The following is a 19,160-nucleotide window of genomic DNA, read 5'->3' as shown; positions in this document are numbered from 1 at the left end:
CGATATCTGTTATTAAACATCTTTTGAAGAAGTGGGAGGGTGTTAGAACAACGGTCTTTGAATGGCATCCAAACCAGGTTGAGGTTAGTAGGCTTGGGGATCTCTACAATTACAATGCTATTAATTACTTCTGTAAAATCCTGAAGAAGAAAGAAAAGCAATCGACATTAGACAGATTCATTAACCCCCACGAACGGAAAAAACGTGACTAATAAAGATGCAAGACTGCGTATATATGTATTTTTATTATTACATATAAATAACCGTAGTAAGAAAGTATATATTTTTTATTTTTTGAGGTCTTCAGAACGAATTAATCAAATTCTCATAAAAACCTGTGGTATATCGATAATCGGTTAACGAACAGTCTTGGAACAGATTATGTTCCAAGACTGTTTCTTAATGGATCACCCACTGTACATCAGAACTGACATCTATATGTGAAAATTTGTAACATTTTGTCAAAATTAACAGTCTCCGGTTACCTAGTTTGTTTTTGGCAATAAGCCAGAACGATGTCGAATATTGGTTTTTACGATTCTCCATAACATTTATGCATGCACTATTTTTTGTTTTAATATTATCACACATTATATCAAACATTTGTTTGGGATCAAAACTTTTATTCTGCTATCAAATAATATATCCAACTAATATACTTTATTCACTTGATAGCGATGAAAAGTACAAATTTTCGTAATTAACACATGATCACCAGTAGTAATACATGTAATATTTGCTGATATTTTACATTAAAATAAAAAATAAAAATTATTTAAAATGCCAGAACTGAAAATCACAATTTGAATATTTATGACTTGTTGACTTATTATAGTAATATTATTGCATGAATATACTAAAAATGAAATAAAACATTACCACTAAAAATTCATGTAAGAAATAACGCATTAACTAACATTTATTAAGTCAACCAAACACCACATGGACACAAATATTCGAAACACGATAGACAAGAGGAGACCTCTTGTCTATCGTGTTTCGAATATTCAGAAACACGATAGACAAGAGGTCTCTGTCAAGTGCTGACATCTGTTGTCAATAATTTTATAAAAATCGATTTTTAACAGGGTGCCTACGAATCAGTACCCTGGCCAGTATCTTTGACAATGAGGGACACATACAGAGTTGTCTTTACGTCACAATCCAAGACCATATGACCAACTAACAGGGTTTGAGAAGAGAAGGATCATTGGGTAGAGAGAAGCGGAATGGTCGAATCATCGAATAGCAACCACCTGGGTTCTTCTGACAACACTATACGGTGTTGGAGCCAATGAACGAGAGTAAGCTGGCAACACGGCGCCCAGGCTCATGTACCCTCTCGGCAAACCATTAGCCGAGAGGCCATCCCTTCGATAAACATGCACACGGCCAAACATATTGTTGCCAACCAACTGAACACAGATGGCGTCATTATTTCAAGTCTCCGTGTCTCGCCGTACCATTTTCAGCTGCTCGAGTAAAAAAGAATTGGTACCGCCAAGTCCATTACATGTGCCGCCATTGACAAGCCACCCACCATAAACACCTCAATCCTAAGGTTTGGATCTTAGCATCCCACAGCTGGTGTGCCATCACGTACGACAGCTAGTGACCTCTAGTAGTGATACAAAGGACTAAAAAGCCCAGCGATATGTTTGTGACATTCTGCAATCACACGTGTTGCCTCTCGTGGCTCCCAAGAACAATTTTCCAACGCGCCGATGCTCGACCTCACATGGCAAGGGTATCATGGCACTGCTCCTGACACATTGCCACACTTCTCTTGTCTTCCCGGTCCCTTCATTTGTCACCCATCGAACATGTCTGGCATCAGCTAAATAACTTGGTTGGAAAACGTAAGAGTTTTGTCGAACTACAACACCGCTTGCAGCAACTGTGGACTGATATGGTGCCACAAGAATACCAAACCGCACCCGTGCCCATCTGTATCCCATCGTGTATTTATACAACAGGTTGCCCAATACGGTTCTAGATCACCCTCTCATTTGTAGTTTTTCCTGAAATAAATGGTCCTTTTGCTTTCATTTTGTAATCACTTTCTTATATCACCGTTACAATCGCACATATAATTTCTTTCGATTCGACAACTCCTTCTTCATGCGCTATTTTTTATGGCAATGAGTGTATAGCAATGCATTGTAATGATTATTATTATTACATTTTCTTATTTTTAATAATTTAATAATCGATCGTATAATACACGAAAATCGTTGTATTTTCAAATATTTAAAGCAAATTAATTGCCTTGTTTATAACTTATTTCTCCCATGCCAATTGTCGGTCCAGGTAGGCCTACAATGATGGCTTCTGGATGGCAAAGAATCTGCACGATCCATCTGGGAGAGATATCTTGCCAAAAACTTTTACATTTCATAATGATTTTACTATCAAACTCAATTTTTATAATTTCATAAATCTGATTTCCTAATTTCTTTAGAAATAAATACGAAAATCAATTATCTTCTATGTTACATTTAAATTATATCTATTGTATAGATTATTGCTTTTTAAATTTAACATCAATAATATTTTACAGAATATATTATAGTTTGTTTACGTACTGATTATAAAACTATTTAATTATATTTTATATCTATTGGCTATACAGATAAATGTATTAATCGTTACCTATGCGATGAGGCGAATCTTTCTTAAGCAGGAAAACTTCTTCTAATTTTTTCATTTCTTTCGGACGAATAGTTTGATTAGAATTGCATATTGCCAATGCAATTGCAGGGTTTATCGATTCAGACTCTTCAATTCTTACTTCCAATAAATCCACTAAATCGAATTCTTCAAAATTTTTCGGATTAGAACAAACGGCAAGTAAAGAATTGACATAAGAGGCTATTTCGTAAGTCTTGATGTCTTTAATGTCATTCCTAAAAAAAGTCATTTGTTGTTAGGAATAAAGTTAGATAATTCGTCAAATGGAAACGTGTTTCATATATTATTACGTCAGCAACGTTTGAGAAAGTTGAAGTTTCAGTTGCTTGAACATTAATTGATTGGTTACATTAGTAGTGTTTAGGTCGACTTCTTCGGAAAGACGAAGTGTTACGATGGCTCGATTTGTATCTCTGCCCCATCCCCAATCTGATTTTCTCTGTTTTCTCAACCACGAAAGAGCTTTGTTCTTACTTTGCCTTACTCCAGGTAAATCCTCGATTCGTAAACCTTTTCTCACTAAAATACAATTAAGAATATAATTAAATAATAAAAATTAATAGCAATTAATATTTGTGTTAGGACTTACAGCAATTTATTTCATCGGAGTTATCTGTACAGTCCTTGTAACCATCGCATGCCCACTTATACGGTATACATCTTTTGTTATTTTTGCAATAAGTTTGTTCTCTTGCACAATTTGGGTAGTCTACAAATGAATAAAATATATAACTTAAATTTATTAGAATTTATTAATTAAATACTGTAAGTATCCTATAAATCTATGTGCCAACTACCATAATTAGTTGTAATTTTTTAGTTGTAGTTCTTATGAAGTGCAGAGCATATAATTTAAATTAAATAAATTAAAAATATAATTAAAAATAGGCTCTCCACCTCAAATTAGTACCGGCTTACCCCTGTACACTAAATTTTTTTAACAATGAAGTGCTGGTTATCTATTAACTGTTTTCAGAGGAAAAATTTTGGATTGAAATAACGTTATTTTCGACTTTAATCAGAAGTCCACATATAATAAATCGGGGTCTCTTGTCCCTAAGGTTTCCATATCTGATCTCGTATTTCATCTATTCTCAAGATTAACCCCTAACAAGTAGAGCGCAATAACAATTTCAGTTGACAAAATGGAATACATTTATTTGGATGGACGCGCTGGTACTGGCTACTTTTTACTCACTAACACTTAAGTGAAAACTAATAAGTACAAATTCCAGCAACAAACAAACTGCGTTTGGTGTAATCTGTTATAACATTTTATTAAACAAAATTTTTATGTTTTTAACTATTATAAAATGGCAGAAAGCTTAATTTTGGGAATAGGGATGGGTGTTATTTTAATAAAGTTGTAAATGCTAATAGCAAGTAAAAGCTTTATTAACCCAACTCGAAATAAGACACACGAACCGCCCTCTATCTCCCCACCCCTGTCAACCTGTAACAAACAAAAGTTAATAACATCAATCCCCCTAATAAACAAACTTTCCTACAAAATTTCAGAAATTTTTGGCCAAAGGCACAGGCGTTATTGAATTTCAACGTGAAGAAAGTCATGTTCTCACACACACAAACAAACAAATACACAAACATCCGTATAGAAATTACCCGAATCGTTTTTTTTCGCATTTCTGTATTTGCATTTTTTTGCGTGAATTTGAGTACATTGCTGTACCTGTTAGTACATTTGTCCACTGAAGTGATTGCTTTCACACCAATTGCAAATTGCGTATTACCTATTTTTAAATAATTGAGTCAAACGGTGTACAATCTCAAGCTGAACTAAACAACATACAAGACTCACAAAGAGGTCCAGCTGTTGTTCTTGGGACACAATACTGATAGAGGCAAGTTCCAACCTATGGAAAATACTTGATTTGGTATCTGAAATTTACCGGTCAAATTTAAAGACGGGGAAGTGTAAGGAGATCCGGAAAAAGTTTTACCTATTTGTGCAGAGTTGTAGGCTGCAAAGAAAAGTCATCTCTGCAGTGAAGAATGGTTGTTCCAGGTGATGGGACGTGTCGAGCAAGCAAGATACAACTAGTATTTGTAATTCAATTTTTACTTTATTAAAGTTAATTAAGTCTTTCACCCTAGAAATTCTTGTGTTGATGATTTTAATGGTTGGGCTTTTTTGAAGGCTAGTGTTTTTTTGAAATATGATGTACTTACTCTTTTTTGTAATTTATAGGAAGTTTACTATCAGTGCTCAATTTATGGGTGGTGTCCATTATGATATTGCATATAGGGGCCACATTGTTGCAGTTTTGTTGGAAACAAAGACCACCATGATGTCAGTGTACCCTTGCACCAAGAAACCCGGAATTCTGTTGCAGATGATCACAAGTTGTGAACTAGAGTCCAGAAGGTCGGGCAAGATATAAAATCCCGGAGGGCAAACCTTGGCTACTTGGTGAGTGTAGAAGAGATTGTTTGTATAAAAGCCAGTTCCTCCAACAGATATTGGACATCCAACAGAGGTCCAATGTCCGGAAACGGAGAACAATATATTGATGTATGAAAAGCTGGTTGATACTGTTACTATGTATGGATATGGTAGTGACATATTCAAAACTGAGTTTGGAAAGGAATTGAGTGTCCACGTTTGGGTTGCAGATGAAGATACCAGTTGTTGGTTTAACATTATCCACGTGGGGGGAAGGTCATCCATTTCACAAAATGTGGAAAGTAGTCTTTATAAAAGATGATTCTTGTACCATTATAACACCTATCTTCCTATCTTCTGCTGTTTTAAGCAGGAGGGAAGTTGGGGTCTTGGCCCTTTGAAGATTGATTTGAAGTATGTTTAGCTTTATGTTGCACTGTTGTTTCGTGCTACCTTGAGTTCCTCTATTGTCTATAGTTGGTTTGTTGAATCATTGATGCCTTTGTAGAGACTGTATTTGGGCAGCCTGCACCAAATGCATTGTGATCTGTTCTGAGTTTATAGCCTTTGTCTTCAGATTTATTATCTATTTTGCAATTTTTGCACCAGGATTGTCTATCTAGTCAATTGCATTCTGCGTATTTATGCTGCTTTGTGCAGTAATTTCATTAGAGATATTCTATACAGATTTTTGGAGTTCTATACGCAGCAGTTATTTGAGGAATGTAATCATCGGCGTTTACATTGGCCTATGACAATGATATGTGTTTCAGACCTACAATTGCTCTTCTGATGTGCGGGGTGACTGCGATACCATGTGCCTACAATTTTCATTCATCTGGTCTTTATTCGAAACAGTGCTGACTTGGCAGACAGATAGAAATTCTGCCCTGACTCTGATTTGGTGTTTTTGAGGCTCGATTATATTTAGAATTGTGTCTTTAACTTTTTTGGTGGTCCATGTTTTCTTTCGTGTAAACCAGAAAATTTGGGCTGCCAAAAGTACCCTCTCTTTGCAGTTTTCTGTTTAATGACTTATCAAACACCCTAGTAGTTGAGCTTCGTTGAATTGGTCTGTTACTTTTGATAATAGTGGCATAGGTTGGCTAGATCCCCTGTCCTTTACTAAATACTAGTAGGGGCTAGGTTTTGTTCCAAGTTTCCAAAAGATTCCGTGTATTTGGCTGAAACGGCTATGTACTTGAGAAAGTTTTTCCCAAATCTGCTTATGCTCCTCTGTCTTTAAAATTGACCGGTAAGTTTCAGATACCAAATCAAGTATTTTACATACGTGGGAACTTGTCTTTATTAGTATTGTGTCACAAGAACAACAGCAGGGCCACTTTGTGAGTCTTGTGTGTTGTTAAGTACAGCTCGAGATTATACACCCTTTGACTTCATTATTCTCACTAAAATACAATTAAGAATATAATTATATAATATTAATTAATAGCAATTAATATTTGTGTTAGGACTTACAGCAATTTATTTCATCGGAGTTATCTGTACAGTCCTTGTAACCATCGCATGCCCATTTAAACGGTATACACTTTTTGTTATTTTTGCAATAAATTTGTTCTCTTGCACAATTCGGGTGGTCTGCAAATGAATAAAATATATAACTTAAATTTATTAGAATTTATTAATTAAATACTATAAGTACCCTATACATCTACGTGCCAACTACTATAATTAGTTGTAATTTTTTAGTTCAGGTTCTTATGAAGTGCAAAGCATATATTTTTAATTTATTTAATTTAAATTATGCTCTCCACCTTAAATTAGCAGCAGCTTACCTTTGTACACAACACCTTTTTTTAAACAACAAAGTGTTGGTTATCTATTAACTGTTTTTGATTGAAATAACGTGACTTTAGATTTAAATCGGAAGGTCACATATAGTAAATCAAGGCCTTCTGCCTCTAAGGTTTCAATATCTGATCTCGGATTTCATGTATTCTCAAGATTAACCCCTAACAAGTAGAGCGCAATAACAATTTCAGTTGACAAAATGGAATACATTTGTTTGGATGAAAGCGTTGGTAGTTGCTACCATTTACTCACTAACACTTAAGTGAAAACTAACAAGTATATATTCCAGCAATGGGTTGCTTAACTTTCCTGGCAACAAACAAACTGCGAGTGGCGTAATCTGTTATAATATTTTATTGAACAAAATTTTTATATTTTTATTTATTACAAAAGGGCAGAAAGCATAATTTTGGGGATAGGGATGGGTTTTATTTTAATAAAGTTGTAAATGCTAATAGCAAGTAAAACTTCATTAACCAAACGCGAAACATAACACTCGAACCGCCCTCTATCTCCCCATCCATGTCAACCTGTAACCACTAAAATTTAGTAACATCAATCCCCCTAATAAACAAATCTTCCTACATAATTACTGAAATTTTTAGCTAAAGGTACAGCGTTATTGAATTTCAAAGTGAAGAAAATCTTTTTTAGGCTCCAACTCTTGTAGGCTGCAAAGAAAGGTCATCTCTGCAGTGAAGAATGGTTGTTCCAGCTTAAAGCTGGCGAGCAAGCAATATACGACTAGTATTTGTAATGCAATTATTACTTTATTAAATTGTAATTTTTGCCACCCCTTTTTTACAAAAAGACTTAATGCACCTCTGGGTAAGCCTGAAGAAAAAAATTGCACTGGACAAAGCACATTGAAAACATTTGCAAAAAAATAACAGTTGTCTTCAACAAACTCATTAGTATAGCAGCAATAACTGGGAGATCAGATGCAATGCTATCAAATATAATTGGGTGCCATAGGGACAATTATACTTTATGCTGCCCCTATCTGTGGAAATACCATCTACAAGTAAGCAAATATCAAAAAATTTAACACTGTCCAGAAAATTGCAGCTTTACAAATTGCCAGTTTCTACCGTACTGTGCCACCTCAGCACTTCTGGTCATAAGCAGACTTTGCCCTCTATACCTTAAAATTAAAGCAGCTATTTGGTCATGGAATCTCAAAAACGTGATTGATCTCTAACTGGAAAGATAAAATTCAACACAAAACTCTTCCAAACATTCTTGACAAAATCTACTAAAACCTCATTACCAATGGTATCGAGAAGAAAATTCCAAACTCGTATATAGATATGACACTTTCCATAAACATCCAGGTCTTCACTTACCATGATGAGAAGGACCAGGATTATAAAATTTACACAGACGATTCCAAGCAACAAAATCAAGTGGGCGCAGCTTTTATCACGTACAAGAAGGGAGGTAATATTATTCACTGGTCTGCTTTCAAGCTCGGCCACAAGATTTTCGCCATCACCAAAGCACTCCATCACATCAATGAAGACTGATTCCCCCCAAAAAGAAAATAATCATCTACACAGACAGCATTACAGCTCTTTGTTCAATTTCTATCACCAACGACAATGGCTACAATGTTACCACTATTCAGAAAATGTTTATCAGTAATAACCACCACCATTACATCACCCTTAACTAGGTCCATGGCCACTCTGGGGTGGAGGGGAACGAGGCAACTGATGCTCTCGCTAAGAGCTGCATTTCCCTTCCTTGTTCTTACAGTGAGTTACTGTCTTCCACTATCCATAAATGGATCCATAACCAACTTTTGCAAGCTTGGCAAGACTGGACAACTGCACTACAGGCCATCCCACTCATGGGTTCATTCCAGACATTTCTGCCAGGCTAGTTGCAGGCATCTTGTTCCCAACTCTGCCTTGACTCATATTCTCACTGGCCATGGGAACTTCAACGCTTACCTCCACTGGTTCCGGTTATGAGACAGGAAGACCTGCAGGTGCAACACGAACACAAAACAAGACTACTGTCATCTATTGTTTGATTGTCCACCCTTTGACAGCAACAGAGAAAGATTCATGGAGACTGCACTTTGTAACAACCATAACTGCCCGTGTCCTCTGAAAGCCCTAGTATATGAGAAAGACATGTACAATCACCTGAATAATTATCTGCAGAGCATCAAGTGCTTACAGAGAGAACGAAAAACACTTAGTCAGCGGCAGAACCCTCGTAGCCATGCAAATCTACTGAACTACGATGTTAACACCACACGTTAATAAAAATCACTGTCTGTGCTTTTAGTGTAGCCCTAGGAATGTCAATTGTAAATACATTTGTAACCTGATAATTTATTCGGGCTACCTGCAATCTGGCACGTAGCTCCCATCTGTATCTAGTTCATGCACAGTTAATCTACATACTGTATATACGTTTGTCATTTGTAAATACGATTGTACTATCTATCGTTGTCACATAGCACTCCTCATGTACAGTAATTTCTGAACTATTGTTAATCTGAATAATGAACAGTACATACGTTTATCGTTGGTCCTTATGTTTGTGGTAACTGCGATTTGTCAAACAGCACTCAACAAGTAATTTCTAGTACCAATATTAATCTGCATACTCTATATACTTTACTACCTACACATATGTTAGTGCTATTTGCAATTTGTAACATAGCACTCCCAACATGTATTCCTCTGTAACATTCTTGTCATTGTTATTGTATTTTTTACTAAATATTTCCTTATAAGCACCGTCACGGAATGCCCATGGATTCCAATCTTTCCTTCATTCCCTCTCCTTTTTTTACCCCATTTCTTCTTCCCCATTCCCATCTTCCTTCTTTCCATAACACAGGTTGTACCAAAGAGTGATACCTGTCTTACTACTACTACTACTATTACTTCCATACTGTCTCTCTGTTATATATAACAGTACCGTATATATAAATCTTTCCCATGCTCTATTTTTCAGGCAACGAAAGTTTTTTCATTACAGAAAAGAAGAAAAATCAATAATCGTAGAGCAGTAAAAGTTGTTTATAGCTTAGAAACCAAACGGTCAATAATACGCTAATTTTTCCTTAGGTATTAAAAATTTAAAAATTGCCGATACAGGTAACGTTTGGAAAGTGTTAAAAGTGTCAATAAATTAGAATATCATATTTGCGGTTGAAGAACAATAAGATCGTTTCCAGTTGCTTAGCCTATGGCAAAGTGCTACTGCTGAAAAAAAGTTAATTAAAATTATTGAATTTTCTATAAATTTTAACATTTATTTTTACTTAAATATAATGCTGTTACGTATAAAAATAATTTCTCTAATTTAAATTTATTTGGCAACCAGGGCATAGCCATGGTGAGGCAGGGTAGAGTTCTCGCTCACCCTGGCTACTTTAGTCAGACGAAAAAGTAATAGTTCAATAGAAAGGTTGAAGCGTATTTTGCCCAAAACGTGAAAGGCAGATGGATGAGCGCCGTCATCTGGCAATTCTAGAATGTTGATAATGGCGTGTGCTACTTCTAGAATGGCGAGTAAAGGATTAGCTTAAACTTCTTCATTTTTTTGTGTTTGTGGTTAAAATTTTGTTTTATTTTTAAAAATTATGATTATTTAAGCATTTACGAATATTATTGTAAAGAAACAACGATTTTAACCCAGAAATTATTTAATTATTTAATTTTTAAGCAAGTGATGTGAAGTGCCTATAGAATATACATATATTTGTCTACATAATAGCTTATCTTAAGGTAGGTTTGTTCTTCCACGGCATCTTCTACCATCAACAGCGTAAGACGTTTGTAAATTTTCTAAAAATTAATTTTCCGAGCTGCTTTCGAATTTTCATAAGCCACTACTTCTCTCAACAAAATTATGAGGGACTCCTATCGTTTAATCATACAGTAGAAGAAAACGCTAATTAAAGATATTTATTTAGTGTTATTAAACATCCTATAAATCTTTTTAAACAGTTTAATTTGTTTATTTACCTTTGCTGGTAACCCTTGATGCTAAACATATCTGCCATTTTTTCAAAAAATTTCCCGTGAGCCAATGCGCGACGTTCACTGAGTCACGTGATGTTGTGAACGAGCGCCGCAAGTTCTTTTACCTGGACTTAAAACGTCAAATGTGTACTTCTGCTTGTCGTACAAATTTCACGTTTGTATTTGCGCCTCAACTTCTCTAATATGTTATAATATTACTGCGCGGCCAGAAAGCTTGTTTGAATCGTGGCTGGAAGCAGGCCCGCCCCTAGAGTGGGCCGGGGCACCATTTGGGCTGTAAGTATGAAAAAAATATTAATGTGTTAAATACTCAATTAATAGAAAATTCACGTATCGACTTTTTCGTTCTCTAAAAATTTACAGTGCATATCGTATTTATATTGTTTATGTCTAAAAGCTAAAAATAATTACACTATTATTGAAAAATTAACGCGGAATTTTTAAATGACGGTGCTTGAACTTGTTTGATCATGCATATACTTCTCTGAATAGAATTGTATTAGTACGCAAGCAGAGCGCTGCTTCAGCTTGTGTTTGAACATGCATAGGCTTGCTTATTCGCATTTTTCACCGGATGCTCGCCCTCTGGTGTTTAAAAACAAAACTATTCTATCTGGGTCGTTTGATTCATTTTTGTGTATTATCAGCAGTAAAGATGAATATCAATAGAAAAAGCAAAGGTTTCTGTTGCGTTCCAAATGGCAATTTCAAAGTCTTACGGGAGCCTAATATAATTTTTCGTCTATTACCCGCATTAAAAACAGGTGATTATTCGGAAATCGGTCGGTTATATTTGCGAACTCTTAATTCTGAGTGGATTAGACTGTTAAGAATTGGCAGTTTCCCGATTGTCCAGTTTTACATGAACAAGTTATGTTGTCAATTTTAAAAGATATTTTATTAAAGTTGAAAATGCCAGTAATTTTGTATGGGACACAGAGTCGGATTTAAGCATTTCGAAGCCCTAAGTGAACTCTGAATGCCCCCTTACCAATCCTTCATAGTTTTAGAAGTCAATCATAAAAACAAAAGAATTAAATCAGACTATGTCTCTCATTCAATAAACAGAAATGAGGTTTGACAGAAAAAGATGAGGTTTCACTAGTCTTCTGTTTTGTAACTGAATTTAATTAAATTTTTATAGTCATTCCATTAAAATTTTTTTTAAATTGGTTTTATCAATTTTTTAAGACTTTATGTTAATTCTTACAAAAAAAAATTAATGAAAATACTATACAAAATAAAAAGTAAAGTACTTTGTTGGTTTGTAAAAAAATGTTTATTACAAAATTTGACTTCAATTTTCTTTTTTGTACAAATGTTTGAGGCCCCTTGAAAGTCTAAGCCCTAAGCAACACTTTACATAGCTTTTTACTTGTAAATCCGGCCCTGATAAGACAATGCCAAAGCTGATGTTTTAACACGAAGGGCACAAATATGTATAGAACGATCTCGCTCACTTGTTTCGATACCACATAATGACGTGTCCGCTAGCAATAATTGTTCTCTTTCTATAAACTTTTTCGATAAGCAGGTATAAGCAGCATATATTAAATCTGACAGTAATATATGACTAATTTTACATTACTAGTTACAAGCGACCCACATAGAGTAGCCATTATGTTAAAATGCAGCGCCTTCTATAGTTCATGAAAAACGCGAATACTTACCTCTAATTATAAAAGAGCGGTTTCATTAAAATATAGCTTTATTCTTGCTATTACGTCGGTAGTGATAACAAGTGGAATTATTTATTATGCCTTTGTGTCCTCTATCTTAATTTAAAATTTATCTTGTATACTAGTACTTTTTATCAATTAACAGGATTTATTATACTGGATAAATATCTGCATCCATAATTCCAGTATAAGAAGTACTGTTAATTGATAAAAAGTATTAGTATACAAGATAAATTTTAAATAACAAGTGGAAGATCATAAAGTTTACTTAAGTGCGATTTCTTATTTTTAAAGGTAAGTACATCTATAATTAGGCTGTTGTTTAGTTTGATAGATACTAGTATATCGTCAATCGATTATCGAATCGAAACAATGAAAGCGTTTTTAAATAAAATAAATATTTAATTTATCAAAAAGGGCTGTTTATTAAATCAATAAAACATTGTATTAAATTTGAATGTATTCTATAGGTATAATTATTTATGTTTTTGTTTTATAAAAATAATTATTTGAATCAATAATATGACATTTATTAAGTTCATTGCTTCGATAAAACGCGTTTTATAATAATATATTTGAATACTTGAACTGAATAAAATCTCAAAATCAAAATTATAAAATTGTTTTTAATGACTCTTTATGGTCTGCAAAATATTTCTTATTGTAAAACACATATATAAAAACACTAGACTTTCTTTACGTTCACAGGATACGAAAAATATTATGTGTAAGCCATAAATATTTTTTATGTCCATTGACAGAATATAATTTTGAAGTTATGTTAATTACGGTTTTAGCTTATTTAGAACAAGGATTAATTTTCATTTTTTTAAATATTATTTTATAGTTTACATTGTTTAATTTGAGTTATGTGCGTGCCTCTTCCAGAATGTCTAACGGTCAAAGAAAACAGTCTGGTTACCAGTACAAAAAAAAAATGGCTGGAAAAGGAAGCCGAAAGGGCAAAACAAGCTGGCGCGTTAAGAAATTATATCCAGAGTTGAATCAAAATAAATGACGACTCTGAGAATCCAACATCAATTCCGGTTATAAAAGAAAATACCAAATCGTCAGAGATGATGACGACAAACAAATGGACGACGTTTCTAAATCAATTGGAACTGACGACACTCTGACTCTATCATCACCAGATGAAAGCATTAAAAAAATTGACACCAACGTGACTCCCACAGAAAGCGTTCTACAAACTTTGAGTACAGATCCATCATTGTGCCAAGGATTTTAAGAGACGCCGAAAGACGTTTTTTAGAAAGACAAGGTCCACCTAAACCATTGCATAATTATAAATTTTCTAAAAATTAGAATAAAGACTAAGTCTGCCCAAAATGGGATCACCTTTTTTATTTTGTGTTCCAAGACAAACACTTTTCGGCGACTGACCTTCCTTTTTAGGTTACTTGTCGCCGGAAGGTTATTAAAAAGTCCTTTTAAAACACATAAACGTCCAATTAAAATTACAAAAAATTTCTTAAAAAGGAACTGGTGACATAAAACAGACGTCTTGCTTACATCTATCTTGCCTTTTATTCTAATTTTTTAAAAATTTTTCTCCATCGGACGAAAATTCAATGATGAAAACTCTACAAATATCGTCGCCAGGGGTCAGCTGTCTCATCTACATTTTCCAGCGCCTGTTCCCAGTGGATAAAAGCAGCCAAGACACCCAGAAAAAGGCAAGATGGATGTAAGCAAGACGTCTGTTTTATGTCACCAGTTCCTTTTTAAGAAATTTTTTGTAATTTTAATTGGACGTTTATGTGTTTTAAAAGGACTTTTTAATAACCTTCCGGCGACAAGTAACCTAAAAAGGAAGGTCAGTCGCCGAAAAGTGTTTGTCTTGGAACACAAAATAAAAAAGGTGATCCCATTTTGGGCAGACTTAGTCTTTATTCTAATTTTTAAAAAATTTTTTCTCCATCGGACGAAAATTCAATGATATAAATTTTCTTCCAATGACACTGATCGACATTTAGCCTTAAATTATTATACGCGAATTTTAAGCAATGGAGAACAAGTTTTACGAGACGTGCTAGTGTACTCTCTTTTACAAAACTGCGTTTACTGCTTCTAAAATTGTCGGCTGTATAGTTAGTTCTCTTTCAAAGGAGGATTTTAAACGTTGGAAGCTCCTCGGCTAAACTTGAAAAGAGCATGAAATTTCCAAAAATTCTATTCAGGCCCAAAAATCATGGCTAGAAATAAACCTAAGGTTAAAGTGTTGTAAAACTATAGATGCGGCCTCTCAAAGAATTATTAATGCCGAAAGAAATCATTGGAACGAGGTGCTTCTAAGAATCGTAGCAATTTCTAAAATGCATGGTAAAATTAGTCTGGCTTTACAAGGTACAAGCGACAAGTCGTTTGAGTATAAAAACGGTAATTTTTTAAAAATAGATGAGTTGCTATCTGAATTTGATCCCATTATGGAAGAGTGCTAAAAAAAGAGACTAAAGCTCACTGTCTCGGGAAAAATATACAAAACGAGATAATAGATCTGCTGCTTCAAAGTGTAAAGTCTCATATTATTGATGAAATCAAAATATTTTTTCATAATTTTAGAGTGTACTCCTGACATTAGTAAGGTAGAGCAAATGACTCTTGTAATCAGATATGTTTCAATCAATAAATTTGACGCTGATGTTGAAATTAAAATTAATAAATGCTTTTTAGGCTTCTTACCAGTTGAAAGATTCATAGGAAAACAAATGTCTGATATTATAATTGAAGAACTTAATGACTTGAGTTTAAATTTGCAGGATATCAGAGGACGGGATACGACACCGGGTTTAATATGAGGGGCGATAAAGCAGGAGTGCAATCTAAAATTAAACAATATAATTCGCCAGTATTCTATGTTCCGTGTAGTAGCCACTCTCTCAATCTTCTTGTTAATGATATGGCAAAAGCATCCTTCGAAGCCGCTAATTTCTTCAACACGGTCCAAAAAATATATTTATATTTTTCGGCATCTATTTTTCGATGGGCAATACTGTTAAAGGCGTTCATGATCGTTGAAAAAGAAAGTCGAGACAGTTAAATGTTCAAAACAAACAACACAAAACGAATTTTTCAGTTTTTCATCTACAGAGTAATTGTAAATGGAGGACACAATGTATTGTAAGTCTATACTGCTGCATAACGCACTACTGTATTTTATTAATTGTAGTTTTGTGGTTTTTTTTCAACATTGCTTTAGTCGTCACATCAGATAACTCGACACATTTTCACTTCTTGGGGTGTCGACTTATGCGGACTCGGCTGGTATTTTAAGAATGATGTGGATTGGACATTTGTTTAGTATGACCTCATCTCAAAAAATGAAAGTTTTAAAAAACTGTTGGTTACCAACTCCAAGTTATGACTTTGCTAAGGATGATGTGCCATTAAAAAGAAATTTCAAACACAACCAGTTGGTGAATTAGGCTCCTTGTCTAGCGTATTCCAAAAAGTTAAAGGGCGCACCGTGCATTTATTGTGTGTTGTTTCCACCAACTAATGTGCATAGTGTTTCGGGTCTTTATAGCGAGTAAAAGGCCTCATAATGAGGCCTTTTACTCGCTATAAAGACATTCGCGATTTCGAGAAACCTCACATTTCATCTCAGTGTCACAAATCGGCGGCCACAACAGGAAAATGTAATGTTGAAAATATACCCTTTGGTGTATGTACAGTACAACTGATTTCTCCCTACCAACAGGAAAATTGTTGCATCAATAATTTCCATTTGTTTGTAATTTTTTGTGTTATACATGACCTTCCTTTGAGGGGCAAAGAACGTCAAGAAGGTGTTTTTGAAGACGTGATCAAACTCAAAATTGACGCTGGTGACCACATTTTAAAAGACCACATAGAAAAGGGCGCAAAAATGCAACATACATGTCAGAGCAGATTAAAAATGAAATAATCAGCTTACGTTGCAACGTCATTAGAGACGACATCACTACTGGCATAAAGAAAGCATCAACTTATAGTATCCTGGCAGACAAGAGCAGTGACATGACAGAAAGAGTAACTTTCTATTGGGGTTAGATATTTTAACAAAGAAAAGAAGATGGTTCGTGAAGAATTTCTAGGTTTTGTAGAGTTGACTGACATGGATCCAATATCTCTAGCATCTGCAATTACAAACTTTATAGAACAGTAGGTCTTGGTCCAGAAAAGTGTGCGTTCGACAAGGATACGATGGGTGTTCCACTATGACAGGAAATGATGGTGGTGTCCAGAAAATTCTTCGAGAAATGTATACGAGAGCGTTATACTTTCACTGTGCTAGTCACAAACTGAACTTAGTTGTAAACAACATAAACAAAATAGCAGTGATACGAAAAATACGGTCTTCACAGTAGAAGAAATAATAAGATTGTTCTGCGAAGGTTCACAAGTTCAAATAGAACCATTTTTTAATAAACAACGTTATCTTATTTTTGTCCCCTTGGAAAAAATCCTGACTACGCCCTTGTTGGCAGCCCTATCTAATTTAAATTTAGGCTATGCCAGTGAACCGCATTTTCAAGAAACACTCAATATATTGTATACGGTATTTTTACGGGTAAATATTAATTAATTATATTTTAGAACAGAAAAGAAAAAGTAATACCAGTAGAAACTTACATAAATGACAATTTGTTTTCTCGCTTCTATCGCTGCAATAATTCTTATAATGGTTTTGATGGCACCAATAACTTTTACTAATACATGCTCCATTATTACATTCAAATTGGCTGTTTCGACATGTTCCTGTTAATTTACATAAAATAAATAATAAAGATTACGAACTACTTTAAATACTGTACTTACTTTCGAAAGGAACTACAAGCTTTATGGAAGACAGAAAAATCAGTGCATAAAATAATATTGAACTCTTCATCTTTATAATCGACTACGATGTAAAATTTCGAAAACAAAACTAAAACTTATTTTATCAATTTATCAATAAATTTTATGAAATATTTATCTCGAGAATACCGATAAAATACATTGAATACAAAGAACACAATACTGATTGAGTAGATAAGTTAAAAATAATCAGTGAACATTTACTTTAAATGCAACATCCATTTTTAATGGATATTTTTAAAAGAAACGTCGCTAAAAAGACATGTTATAAACAAAACATTTATGGGAGTAGGTGACTTAAATGTTGTTACAGTTATAAACTCCTAGAACTATTTTTTTTCTCTGCATTTTTGAAGTCGCCATAGCTTTTGTTATTTCGATTGAGGAGTAATACCTTGTAAATGACAAACATACAAACGAGACACGTCACCTATATGCGACGTCACTTTTACCAGATAACTCGGCTATTTTTTTTTGCTGAACACTTTTTTTATGTTGCACCTTCGACACCTTGCAGACATTGCGTGACACGGCGACGACCTTGTGTTTACTAACACGTAATTCGTCCCTACGAAAACGTACGGTCTAAACAGCTGTAAGTTTATATTTATCATTTGTAGCAATGGAATCCGTATTTGTGTAATTTTTTACCCTTCCGCCTGGTGGGAACTAGTTGGTCATCACTTTCGAGTCCACCGTAACCACGGCAGGCTGGTAAAAGTGTCAGTACTGTGACCATTGCTTTGGCAACGTGCAATTCCAATCAAACAATTCCCGTCGAACGAAATGAAAGAATTAGAAGAGATCACCCTACTTAAGAAAGATTTTTCTTACTGGATACGTAACGATTAATATATGTTTATTTTTTATACTGTATTTAAAATTAAAATGACACATATGAATATACTATTACTACTATAAAAGTTTAGAAGGCCGTACCTATGGCTTAGCCTTAGAAGAAAAGTGAGAAGTAGAAGAGAGGGAGAGGAAGGATTTTTTTTTTTAACTCTTTCCACCCTGTGGGCACTAAGAGGGCCTCTATTAGTAGGCCCATTATGGGTTCGGCCAGGCCCACAATGGGGCGACCGGGTGGTGAGGGACAGGGCTCGACATATCTGAACAGACCACCCCCGAAAAATTTCTAGGGATTATTCGACCCGTTCGGATTCGATTCCGGGTCCCCAGAGCGGTAGGCTGCCACCTTGACCGCTCGGCCATCCGGCTGTCGGGGAGGAAGGATGGGGCAGGGATGATAGAAAAGTGTGAAGAAAGGACCATGAGCGGTCAGTACCAGACAAAGATAAGTAATGCCAAGATAAGCTTTTACAAAACGTGGGCCTAGGCCCGCAGAGTGTGGGCCTCATGTGGGTGCTCCAAATTGGAGGTGACAAATGAAACCCAACAATTACAGTACGCTTAATTAAACAAGAACAAAATGCTCCTTCAAAGGAGAGGTAACACACAAACACCAACTGGGAGTGGACAAAGAACACAACGAAGCAAACGCCGTTAAATGGAATTCCGAGTAAAGCACGAGTGGCGGATGAACATAAACCGACAAACCACTGTCTTGGGGGACTCTGAGTACCATGTAGGACTTACTACAGGTTCAGGGGTACAAGATAGGTCGCGTGATGGACAACCCTCCAGATGAGAACATAACATTCCCAATGTGGGGGAACAGAGCCCGACAGTGAAGAGGCGCCC

At 35.0% G+C, this 19,160-nt stretch overlaps 1 protein-coding gene across 1 annotated transcript in view; it reads right to left on the bottom strand.

Moving 5' to 3' along the window:
• LOC136971896 (uncharacterized) overlaps positions 1 to 17,529 on the bottom strand; it is a 29,501-nt gene extending 11,972 nt beyond the window's left edge. The window contains exons 1-5 of the mRNA XM_067266421.1: positions 17,415 to 17,529; positions 6,575 to 6,694; positions 3,281 to 3,400; positions 2,982 to 3,210; positions 2,653 to 2,906 (exon numbers count right to left, since the gene is read on the bottom strand). Of these exons, the coding sequence (XP_067122522.1) occupies positions 2,653 to 2,906; positions 2,982 to 3,210; positions 3,281 to 3,400; positions 6,575 to 6,694; positions 17,415 to 17,484 (793 nt within the window). The 5' untranslated portion in view covers positions 17,485 to 17,529. The remainder of the gene's footprint in view (positions 1 to 2,652; positions 2,907 to 2,981; positions 3,211 to 3,280; positions 3,401 to 6,574; positions 6,695 to 17,414) is intronic.
• Positions 17,530 to 19,160: the final 1,631 nt, after the last annotated feature.

The sequence above is a fragment of the Centruroides vittatus genome, unplaced genomic scaffold, assembly GCF_030686945.1.
Source record: "Centruroides vittatus isolate TY-2023 unplaced genomic scaffold, ASM3068694v2 contig_273, whole genome shotgun sequence".
Taxonomy (NCBI): domain Eukaryota; kingdom Metazoa; phylum Arthropoda; class Arachnida; order Scorpiones; family Buthidae; genus Centruroides; species Centruroides vittatus.
Note: the sequence above shows the minus strand (reverse complement) of the source record. Positions and strands in the feature narration are given on the sequence as shown.